The sequence below is a fragment of the Aphelocoma coerulescens genome, chromosome 7 (genome assembly GCF_041296385.1).
Source record: "Aphelocoma coerulescens isolate FSJ_1873_10779 chromosome 7, UR_Acoe_1.0, whole genome shotgun sequence".
Classification (NCBI taxonomy): domain Eukaryota; kingdom Metazoa; phylum Chordata; class Aves; order Passeriformes; family Corvidae; genus Aphelocoma; species Aphelocoma coerulescens.
Window position 1 is genome coordinate 3,122,773 of NC_091021.1, and position 12,233 is coordinate 3,135,005.

General features: G+C 42.0%; 1 protein-coding gene across 7 annotated transcripts in view; it reads right to left on the bottom strand.

Annotated features, from left to right (window-relative positions):
- The window catches only part of SPAG16 (sperm associated antigen 16), a 381,268-nt gene that overhangs the window by 100,996 nt on the left and 268,039 nt on the right, over positions 1 to 12,233 (bottom strand). For 6 of the 7 annotated variants that reach the window (XM_069021764.1, XM_069021765.1, XM_069021767.1 and 3 more), the window contains one exon: positions 1,916 to 2,042. In XM_069021764.1, coding sequence (XP_068877865.1) covers positions 1,916 to 2,042 — 127 coding nt within the window. Of the gene's footprint in view, positions 1 to 1,696; positions 1,840 to 1,915; positions 2,043 to 12,233 lie in introns of those variants that run through there. The other variant, XM_069021769.1, reaches the window with a different exon arrangement.

Here is a 12,233-nt window from a genome sequence, read left to right on the forward strand (position 1 = left end):
ATACCCACAAAGGTAGCAGCACTTAGAAACAAAAGGTAAGATGTGCTTGTCTACACTACATTTGCAAAAATAATTACTTGAAAACAATACAAAGGAAAGCAAAACAAATTCTTCCATTAGCCGGGGCCTTCTTATCTCCGACCTCAATCTCGTTTGCTGATACCACCAAACTTTTCATAAACCTCTTCTATCATTATTAGCTTTAATTTAAATAATTATTGGGCAGAAGAAGAAAACCTGCTCAACCATGGCTCTCTAATCTAGTAATTAAATCCACCTGTAAGAGCTGAACAATTTGTGTCTCTGACCATTAATGCAGTCAAGTATTTTGCACTGGCTGGTGTAACATCAGCTGGAGACACTGAGGTAAACAGCTGGAAATTGAGCCATGTTGTGATAAGGAAAATCAACCCAAGCTGCTCCACCGGCAGAGGTCCTGACTGAGGCAGATGTCCCATTCCCAACAGGCTGTTAAACACAGGATATATTTTATCTAGTCTATCCCTCTTGCAGCAGGTACTGCATGTCTCAGCCAGGTATTTGCCTATCTTCAGCCAGCTGGAATTCCACCCTGTTGCATTCTGCCTCTCTGTGATCATCCACCCCAATTTGATATCTCTGTTGTGTGGTGACTCCTGCAGAGAAAATTCTGGATTTTGTCCAAGGGATGGAAAAATGTGCCCATTTAGATTACCTGAAGCTGATAACCTTTCTAATGGAAAGTTCCCATCTGGCAGAAACACTGCAACTGCATTTTTCAGGGATGTGGTTCCTCTGCAAATGGCCCAACATTATACACCAGAAACTAAGATGCAAAACTTCTTCAAAACCTCCTGAACAAAAAAATGAGCTCTTATTCCAAATTACACACATAAATACAATAGTGGTTAAACTTGTCTTTGGGAAACTGTCCAAAAATGGACAGTGTCAATGCATTTTTTCTCCCTTGGAAAATGAAAGTACTTTATTTAATGATACAGCAGAGAGATCCATGAAATCACTACACAAATAATATGGAATTTGATGTGAAGTTTTCTGCCAAGTGACTCAATATATTGATTCTATGCATTCCACAGTATGTAGGTCATTATGACAAAACACCATCCTATTATTTCTCTTTAATGATTCCTTATTATCTCTCATATTCTATCAAAGATTTATGTTTTATGAACATATAATGCAAATGTATACTTATTTTTCAATGTGCCTATATATATTATGTTATATATTACTGCATTATATCATGTTACACTAGCTTTGAGTAAAACCATTTCCTAAGATAGGATCTAATTCTGTGCTGCAACATGAATGCTTGTCTGTGCTTTGGAAATGAAGATTGTTTTAAAACAAAAATGTTTTAGAATAGCTCCTCTTCAAATGAAAATGCAGTGTGCACTCATGGTATTGCTGACATGGTAGTACATGGTTGATGATGAAAAATAACTGGTCAATTCAGTTCCTGGTGCCTAGTAAGCCACCCTGTCAGCACAATGAAATTCTGAGGCAATTATAAGAGGACTTTGTAAGACTGGTTATGAAATGCAACTCCGGAATTAGCAAATAAAAGAACAAACAGTAATGGAGAATAAACATCACTGGAACACAGGCACTCTCACTAAGCTTTTTACCCGCAATGATCACTTCTGTATTTGATGTAATACTGTTGCAATTAATTGTATTCTTTGTTATCGTGCATTTTTCATTTTATATAAATGGAGCAGCAGTCCAGTTTGGCAGTTTAGCCCACAGAAAACAAATGTATTGATCACTGGCACAACCAGGCATTTCTTCGAAATTAACACATCTGCATTGCTTTACACATGTTATCTGGCTTCAGGACTAGAGAGAGATAAGAGATTTCAAAACAAACCTCAAACCTTGTCTTAGGGGGGGAAAAGTTGTTTTAGAACCCTACCAGAGCGATCAAAGGCGACCTGGTTGGCAGGATGGGGACCTGCATCGATGGATAGAATAGGGACCAACTTCCGCATGTCCCAGAGCTTCATCACGCCGGAGGAGTCACAGGAAGCAATCGTATCCCCCTGCCAAAGATGGAAACAAAATCAAGGCATTGCTCTGTACTTCTGCCAACATCAAAGCCTCTGGTACAGGGCTGGGCAGCCAGACACAGCAACTGTATTTAACTAAACAAATAAATAAGCTGTTAAGTGTGAGGTTATCACAGCCTCTTATCAGCTCTGTTGGCTTGAATAGCCACAAGACAACATGACTTCTAATGAGACCAGTTCAGGAGAAACTGCAAGTACAGAAAGAGAAAAGAGGTCATCTTGAATTCTGATACCAGTGTCCCCTAAGAATATGCCTTGTGGGTCTTTTCTTCTCACGCAGCCACAGGATTGGCCCTTTAGCCCTGATTTGAAATTTCTCTACTCCTGTTTTCCATGTGAAGCATAAGATGAGAGCAGAACAGACACTCCTTCCCTGCCGTGTTTTCCGGAGCCACCCTAAGGGCAACTCCCCATTCACTTAAGAGTTGCACTGGATGATCCTTCTGGGTCCTTCCAGCTCAAAATATTCTGTGATTCTGTGAGAAACTCCCTCCTTTCAGTGAGCCAGAAGCATGCAGGGACTATGCACGGAAAGACAGCAGGACCATGTTCCCCATGCCTCTGCTAAATATTAACTAAAACAAACAAACAAACAAACAAAAAAAACCCCCAACCCTAAAAAGAGTTCTTTTAACATGTAACATATAAATAAATGCAAAAATCAAAGAAGACAGGGTAAAGGATGCCCAAACATAACTTTTTTTAGCTAATTCCTCCCACTAGAACAGAATGAACCACCCAGCTACCCATGTAGAAACATTTATTTTTCATTTTAACCTCCTAAATAAAGATTCAAATCCCTAAAGCAGCTCAGCTGGTGTGCACTCAGTCATCAACGTCTTTTCCAATTTATGCCAGTGCAAGATTAGATTAAAGAATATTGTTTGGAAGGGGAATCACAATGGTATGGGACTGAAAATTAGGTGAAACACGGGTCAGATACTGCATCCATGATTTTAAAAAAAATTTGATTTATTTTTTTATATCTTCCACATAAATAGTACCTACAATAATATGTGTGGTGTTTTCTAGCAAATAGAGGATTTAAGATCTTAAAATATCCATCAGCTTCTCAACTAGAAACTAATGGCTTGCAAAACACTGCCCTGGTGTAAGTATAATGAAATCTTTGGGTTAATTTGGAGGAGATCTAAATGTCAAAACTCCATTCTAGCTTGTTACAGGGACTAATACAGAGTTAACACCAAGAAACAAAGTAATCATTGCTTGGAGAATTCAGCAGCCAGGCTCTCAGCACCTGCTGTTTTGCAGAAAAATGTCAGTAACCAGAACTACACCCTGCCCAATACAGTGGTGCTGAGCATCATGGCTCTGCCAAACTGTCTCACCACCTGTGCCCACTGAATTCCCCTTCACTTCATCTGGCTCCTCCCAGCAAATTCAGCCTGTACAAAGGATGAGGGCAGGCAGGCTGGTCGGGAAACAAACAACAAAAAACTCCAAAATAAAACAACTACACTCCAAATTGTTGTATGGCTTGAATTGGATCTCAAGAAAGCAAATTTTTAATGGGTAGGAAAAAAACCCCCATCATCATGGATATAAGACTTGAAGAGTCATCAAATTCAGTCCCTTACTCTTACAAGCAGTGTTTTCATACACTTGCTGTGTTACAAGTACTAAATTCCACATTAACAGCAATTCCCCCATCCACCCCATGCTGCTGATCTAAAGCAGCCCATGAGTACAATAGGAGTATAAAACTCCTTGTTCACACGCAATCTGTATGCTTTAGGTTAAATACAAGTGGGTTTTTGCAGCAAAACTCCTCCCTTCTTGCCTGTCCCTGATGCATTTTGATTAGTGTGCCATCCACATCCCACCTGAACACTATTTTCTTGGACTATAAAAAATCAGTTCTTCCTTCTCTCCCCCCCACCCTTTCCAGATAGCATTGAGCCTGGATTAACTACGCACGTACCCATTGCTGATGTGTATAAAGCAACTCCTGCCAAACTGATCACCAATTTAGGAATGATCTGACTTTCAGAGGAGTTAGAGATGCACATCTCAGCTGAGCAGAGGTGTTGGTGGAGCTGGCACACAGGAGTAATTACAGACTGGGATGTCTCCTTTCCTTAGGTCATTACCTATCACTCCAGTAAAGAGAAGAGGAAATGAGTATGTGTGTACAAAGATCCCTCCATTCCCCAGCATAAATACTTGGCTTCTGGACCAGCTCTTCACACTTCACTAGCCTCTCTCTTTCCACCTTCTTCTGCAATGATTTTATCCATCTCCATCAATGGCCCACTTAGGACATCACCAGCATCCTTTATACCTGTTATTTCATGTCCTTTAATATGACTTTGATACATGATTGCATTTTACTCTGGATTTCTTTCTATCCAGAGAGACATTTTAACAAAAAATTTGGAGTGTGAGTGTGTGAGTGGTATTTTTGGTTTGGTTTAGAGCATGTGTACCTTCACACTTGTTTTGTATGTGCTCAGTACACTTCAGTTCAATAAATGCTGCTTAATTACAGCTTTGGTAGCTCAGCAGTTCTGACCCAGATCAATGGCCAGCCCACCTGGGTGAGACTGGACATAATCCACTCAGGGTAGTTACACAAGACACTCCCAGTGGGTGCTCTCTGACTCCTCCTTGTGTCATCTACAGTTGCACCCATGGATTTTCAATATGACATTTCTCTTTTAAGTAACAGCATGGCCCAGCTGATAGATCATAACAGCACTGAGAATGCATCCCTGGAACAGGTATTATGCAAACATTGATCAGAGACAGTCCCTGCTGCAAAGTGACTGAGACTGTAGAGCTGACTTTGACCTTCCACTGGCCCTGACTCGGGGATCGTTACTAGTGGCATAATTTTCAGGAAAACACTCTAATGTATGACAGGTTTTCCCTTCTATTCATTAATTTTGCTGCAGTAGCCAGCACACCATAAGAAAAGACCCATTCCCCACTTTCTCGCAACCTTGCCACCCCATTTTCTGCCATGTTTATTTTCCCCCATTGCTACTACAGACCCCTAAGGTAAACAAACCTCCTCTCTGGCAGGAATTTGTGTAAAATCCAACTGTTTGTAGGTGCCAGATACACTGAACCACCCTAACTCGTTCTGGGCTCAGGTAGTCAGAGCCTGGTGCTAATAACACCAAGGTTGTGCTTCAATCCCTGCATAGGCCACTCACTGAAGAGCTGATCCTTGTTGGTCCCTTCCAATCCAGATTATTCTGTGATTTGGTGATTTGTGGCCACACCAGAAAGGATGAACCCCTGATCCTTGAATAGCAGTGCTAGAGAAACCTGCTCTGGCAGTACCACCCCATGTGCCACATCCTGGGTGACCTAGAGAAGATGCTCCTGCTCCAAAGGGTTGGGACATTCTCTTAATGGCAAATATCAACCAGTTCTTGCTGTCACAAGTCTGCAGACGTTTTAACAATTTCCTCCCAGAGGCCTGGTAAAATGTAACACCCAGCAGTGTATTTGGCCTGATTTCTGTGATTAGACAGCACACCTCATCTGGAAACAGAAGGAAGAAAACACAGGGTTCTGGTGGCAACATGTCAACACACACAAACAAGTATTTGATCAGCCTCGACACACTCTGCCCACAGACTTATTACTAAATGCATTAATTATCACTGATCCCAAGGCAGCTGCTACACTAAGAACATCACATAATGATTTTGTTAGTGAGCTGGCTATCACACTTCATCACTCCTTCATTCTATTCCACACCTTATCCAAATCAAGTGAGCTGGAGATGGGGGATAACAACTTTTCAATAGGAAGAAATAAACCAGGAATGTAACCAAGCTGAAAGATTATTTGGAGCTACACACCATTCAAAGAAAAATAAAAGGATAAGTCATATGTTAAATGAACTCATTTCCATCTGGCCATGGGCCATTTTCAAAAGCTTTTAAGGCGGAATCACTTTGAATTCTCCTGTGAGCTTTTGGCTTTTTCATCCCTGTTTACAGTTATTATTTTAGTCATTCATAGAAGAACCCCCTGCCTTGCTCATGGTTTTCTTCTTCTTGTTTCTTGCCACACTAAAGTCTTTTTTACAATGTGTTTTGGATGCTGTATTTTACTGAACAGCATGGTGGACCATCCAGGCTTGACTGATTTCCTACATATAAAAGGAGGAGACAATGAGTCGCAAGGAGAAGAGAAGCAGAATCTGCAAAAGCAGATTCCCCTTGTTCTGATTTGCATTTACACCACATTTGCTGCTGCTCAACCCGGTTCCATTAGCTCCTTTAATGAGAGAGCATGATTCTATAAAGCTGGTCAGACTTGCTGCCTACTCTACAGAATCACGCTGGTACTGTTTCAGGTGTGCACGCTGGAGTAATTGAAGAATTTATACAAGGATTCAATTAGTTTGCATTCAAAGACTGGCTCTGTTCCAGGCTCCACTTAAAGGACTTTGCAAGTCCTTTAATTGCCTTCACAGTTCCACTCTCCACTCTTTACCTTCCTGCCAACTTAATGAACAGCTTTATATTCCAGAATACCTCCCATTAAAATGGACACGCTCAGCTCCATATACATCACAATCCCAATCTCAACTGGCACTTGCAAACAAACCAAATAATTGTTACATCAGAAATTAACAAATTTATTTAGTTTCCAGGAAGTTTTTAAAATCGATTTCCTTCTGCTCTTTTTTAAAAAAATATGTTTTTTCTTCTGAATATTAATGATTAGCAGTGGGACTAATCACCAGGTACACTTTAGGTAAATATTCCCTGAAAACTGCTGTTTCACACCAGTGAGAAGGATAAAAATCTCTGTAATGATGTCTCTTGCTTATAAACACACCGCTGGATTTATTGCTGGAAGATCAATAATACATGAACCACATGAAGTTGCTTTATCTAATTTAGACTGCAGTAAACTCCTCCCATGAGTATCCTCTTTACAGTTTATTTCTGAAGGCAGGTCAGTCATTGTTTCATCACCTTTTGCACATATTTTTAAACAGGTAAAATAGTGACTGAGCAGCAACTCATTTTCACTAGGACAAGTTCACTGCTTTGCAATCCTTTCTTTTCAGGACAGATGCAGCTGGATGAGGTGTATTTTAGGGGACTCCTACAACAACTTTGACATTTTCATCAGCCCAAGCGGCAACCCCTTGGCAGATCCAAGGTATGACCCTTCCCAGCTAGAAAGAAGCTTGATTACTTCCCCTTTCCACTCCTGGGAATCTGGCTGAGCTCTGGCATGACAAAGGGTGGATGAGTTTCTTACTGCTTTCACCAGTCTCATTCCCAGTCTCTGAACCCAGCAATAGGAGTTTGTTCTGTGTACACAAAGCTGGTGGGAACCCCTCGCCATTAAGTGCCAGGAGGCAAAGTGGCCACATGAGGAGCAGCTGCCTCAAACGCAGAGGCTCCAATAATCTGCATTTCTAAGGTGCTCCCTGTGGGACACATCCTAAATCACTTAACTGTACCCCCATTTTATACCCATTCAAGTGAATGTTATTAAGAGGAGTCATTACCTCCCACATTTACAGCGTGAAGCACATCAGAAACCTGAGGAGAGTTATTACCTCAAGCCTTGTTGCAATGCAAAAACTAGATACACTCAATAAAAATAATGACACACAGAGGCAAGGCATTCAGAGCCCTGTCCCTGTGCTACCCCATCCCACTTTGGAGCAGCAGTGAGCAGGGGTAGAGGGATCCCAAGAGAATCCAGGTAGGGGTGGGTGAATCTGCTGTAGTGGTTACAGGGAAAAAGACTTTAATGTCCAATTAATCCAAATGAATTATGTAAAATATGATAAAGATGGAGGAAAAAATATGCAGATGCAGTCCATTATTAGACTAATGACTAATCAATCACCACCCATTTTTGAAACATCATGCTTAAATCATCCCAGTTTCAAATGAAAATAGCATCTTCTTAGAAAGACATGGAATCACTTAGCCTGGCAAAAGTACAGAGCGACACTGATTACACTTTCAAAGTACAGTGGTCTATTTTTAACAATTATTTTCATCAAGAGTGGGGGAAAGCAGTGATTAAGGGTTATTAACAGGCAGAGCCAGCGCTTTCCCATCTGCTTTTTTCCTACCTTTGTCCTTTTATAGTTTTGAGATCTGCATTGTGATCAAAGTTGCAAAGGACCATTTTTATTTCAGAGCAACTGAAAACCCAGAGCTCATTAAACTGGGGTTTGGCCCTCACACCCAGTGACATTTTTTACAGCTTTGAATAGACAGGAACTGGTGAGACACCAGCTCTTGTGGGGGAAAGGAGAATCCAAGGTATGGATGCAAAAACAATTATCTCAAAGCTTCATTGTTTGCTCCTACAGAACTCCTCCAACTTTCTTAGCAGTGGTCAATGAACAGCTGATTTTGCACTGAGTAGAACTGGTGAAACTTGACCCAAGAAGGTGGCTCTTGTTGCTTTCAGAGCATATGGAGACTCAGAACATCCCTTGTGTCCTCCAAAGGAGGAGCTCCACTAAAAGTAATCCATGGCAATGGCAGAACTTTGTTGCAGCAGAGTTTCCAATTCTACTGGCTTTCAAAATAATCCATGGATCACGGGTCTCTAGTTAGTGTACATGCACTCTGCAGGCTTTCCTCTTGCTGCGTGAAATGGGGGGAATCTCTCTTCCCTTTGTCACATCAAGTAGCAGGAAGTGCCTGGTGGTGTGTTTGAGGAGCACAACACATGCTAGGATTGCAGAAACCCTTTGCATAAATTTACATAAGAAACCACTGCACTCCCTGCAGAGTTACTGCTCACAGTAGTTGACATTGCACTTGAAACAGTGCTGCAAAGGGAGCAATAGCTTTTACAGAGAAGCTTAAAATAATCAATTTTGTTTTTTCCTTTCTAACCATCAAAGAAGAGTCTGAATTCTGGGAGCTGTGCAGTGAGAGGAGGTGAATGATAATTGCCATTACTGCCTCTTCTCTGCATTTTTGAGAGACACCATGACTGAAGTGAAGTTAGGGCCATCATTACCTGATTAGACACTCCTGAGAGCAATAAGCATAAAAAATTCCTGGGCTACACCGTGTTTGTGCACAGGGATTTTATCGTCATTCAGTTCCAAATGTGAAAAACTCGGTACTATTCACTGCAGTAATGTTAAAATACAGATGTAATACTTACTTTCTTAAATTCATAAATTAGAATTAGTGGCAAGAGATCTATTGCTGAAATGAAAAACAGTTCATTTTAAAATGCAGAACATCTAAGTCACTGAAAGAAAATGAGTGTCAGTAAAGTACATGTGCTTTTTTTAAAGAGAAACCACCAAAGGAACATGTAAAATCATGGAATCATTTAGGTTGAAACAGACCTCTAAGATCATCGAGTCCAACACAATATTTGGCTCTTTATCTTGTCTTTGGGTGTTTAGTAAGGGGAACCAAATGCATAAAGAAAAAATATCAACAATATTAGAAATCTATTCACAGAAGCTTACCCAATTCTTAACTCCAGTAAGTGTAAGAATCTTTCTCACAGTTTCAGTGTATTTCAGGTGAAAGAATGATCAGACAAAGCAGACTTGACTGGGGAAAAAAAATAATTTAATTTACGTAGAAGACCAAAGGAATGGTTAACAGGCTCAAAACAACCAGGTGGGAAGTGGGGGGGTAACAAGATAAGCTCCGTCTCCTTCTTCTCAAGATATACTGTAAGCCAGACTGTAAAATTCCAGTCAATGCCTTCTGAAGTGCCTTGTTGTGACTGGGTAAGTTAAAGTTTGTGAAGTGCCCTCTCAGTCTAGCTGTTGTTTTAAAATTTGCCAAGTACCTTATTCTACCTTAATGTTCTAAAGTTTGCAAGTCAAAGTTTGTTATTGCACCTCCTGAGAATTTTGTTGTTTCTCCCATGCACTGCCCAGATTAAATCCAACCACCTTTCACTGAGCCCATGGAGCGGGACAGAACATTAAACCCTCACCGTCCCCACTGCCCTCAAAGCCCTCACGGTCCCCATTGCTCTCACAGACCCCACAGCCTTCACCACCCCACAGCCCTCACAGCCCCCACTGCTCTCACAGACCCCACAGCCTTCACCACCCCACAGCCCTCACAGCCCCCACAGCCCCCATAGCCCTCACAGTCCCTACAGGCCCACATCCACCACAGCCCTCACAGACCCCACAGCCCTCAAAGCCTTCATAGCCCTCATAGCCTTGACAGCCCTCACAGCCCCCACAGTCCCTACAGGCCCACACCCACCACAGCCATCATAGATGACACAGCCCCCACAGCCTTCACAGCCCCCACAGCCCCCACAGGCCACACAGCCCTCAGAGCCCCCCCTCAGTCCTCGCAGCCCCCACGGCCTTCACTGACCTCAGAGTTCTCACAGACCCCACAGCCCTCTGTAGGAGACCAGAGAGATGACTGACTGGCTCAAAACAACCAGGATGGCCACTGCTCCATGCCCCCATCCCCTTGAGTCTTAGTCAGCCTCTGTGTCACACCAAAATGGCAGTGGCCGACCTATGGCCTGCCCCAAATGGCAGTGACTGACCCATGGCCTGGCCCAAAATGGCAGCAGCTGATCCATGGCCTGCTGAGAACCCTGAAATGGCCATGACTGACCCACGGCCTGCCCTGAAATGGCGCTGTCTGTCCACATGGCAACCCTTGGCCCGCAAACCCAGTACAGCACCAAAACAATCTGCATTCCTACCCCTGATGGCCTTCAGCTGCACGTTCTCAATTATTTTCAGATTAAATCAGTCTGATATTCAAGTACCTTCTAACAGTGATATTTATTCAACCACAGATTAATTGCATTTTCATAACAGAGAAGCCTTTCCAAAGTTGGTTCTACTTTCATGCTTGCATAAATTCATTTTAAATCCAGCTTGGTATTCTATAAAGCCACATCCTTTGCACCACAGATACAGCACTGTCCTAGGCATGCTGCTTCCCTTTGGCCATGATTTGATAAGCAGTAAAGGTTCAAGAGTCCTCTTACCAAATACAAACCACTGGTGTAAACTAATCCCATTTTTCTACCCAAGTTTAGTTTAAGCCCTTTTGAAGAGACAGCTTTGCACAAACATTGCTGGAAGAGCTGTTCCCTGTCTGTTGGTAACCAATGCAAACCCAATAGCACCTATTTTAAGAGGTGTCCAGGCTAATGCAATGTGAGCCCCCACCAACACCTGCCCAGAAAGAACTGGGAGCACTGGGAGAGCTGGCAGGGAGCAGACCCAGTGCGAGCAGTGATGTCTAGAACCCTGGCCTCACAGCTCAATGGTTCCCAGTCCAGGCAGTGACAGCAATGGCAGAGCAGGCAACACTCTCACCGTTTGTCAAAAACGTGACTGTCACATGAGAGAGTCACAAGGTAGAAGGTGGGGATGCTGTGCTGCTTTCTCATGTGTTTTAAAACATAATTTCCCGTGAAATGCCACAAAGAGAGGCAGGTTGGACTGTACTGCACATGGCAAGCTGCATTTTAAAGACTCTGGGTGGATCTTTGCATTCTGATTTTGTTTGTTTTGCAAAAGATGAGTTTAAGAAACAGCTGTTAAAAAATGAGTTATGCAGGGGTCTGGACCCACGGTGTACATCTGCCACAGGAAAGGCTGGCATTCTGGGCCAGGAGATGCAATTTAAAAAAAATCCTCATTCCATAGGATACACAAATTAATTCTTCTCCTCTAAGAAAGAAGGGCAAAGTTTTCCACAGTGCTTGTGGTTCTGCATGCTAAACAGTGCTTGCTTCATGTACTGTATACACAGAGGGTCACATTCACTGCAGAACACAGAAATAAGCAAACAAAATCACATTAAAGGAGATAATCTCTGTTTCTTTTAGTTAGCAGCAAACGGACATAACAATATGTTTATATTTGTAAATAGGAAGTCTGAAAACAGAAAAGAAAATACTGTATAGTCAGTTATTATCACTTTCTGCTGAGGATCTTTCAAGGGCCAATCTGACCTAGAATACACAGGGCTTTTAAAGTTACTCAAACTGAAGTTATGTCAAAGCCATCTAAAATGATGTCACATTTTTTCTTCTTGGGCTCTACAGAGCGGTCTGAATCCAAATGTCAGTATATTACCCCAAATTTTTATCATGAAGAGTTGAGACAAAGCTTCATCATATGCAAATATTTAAACAAGAGCAAAATCTGATTAAAAGCTTCAATTAGAA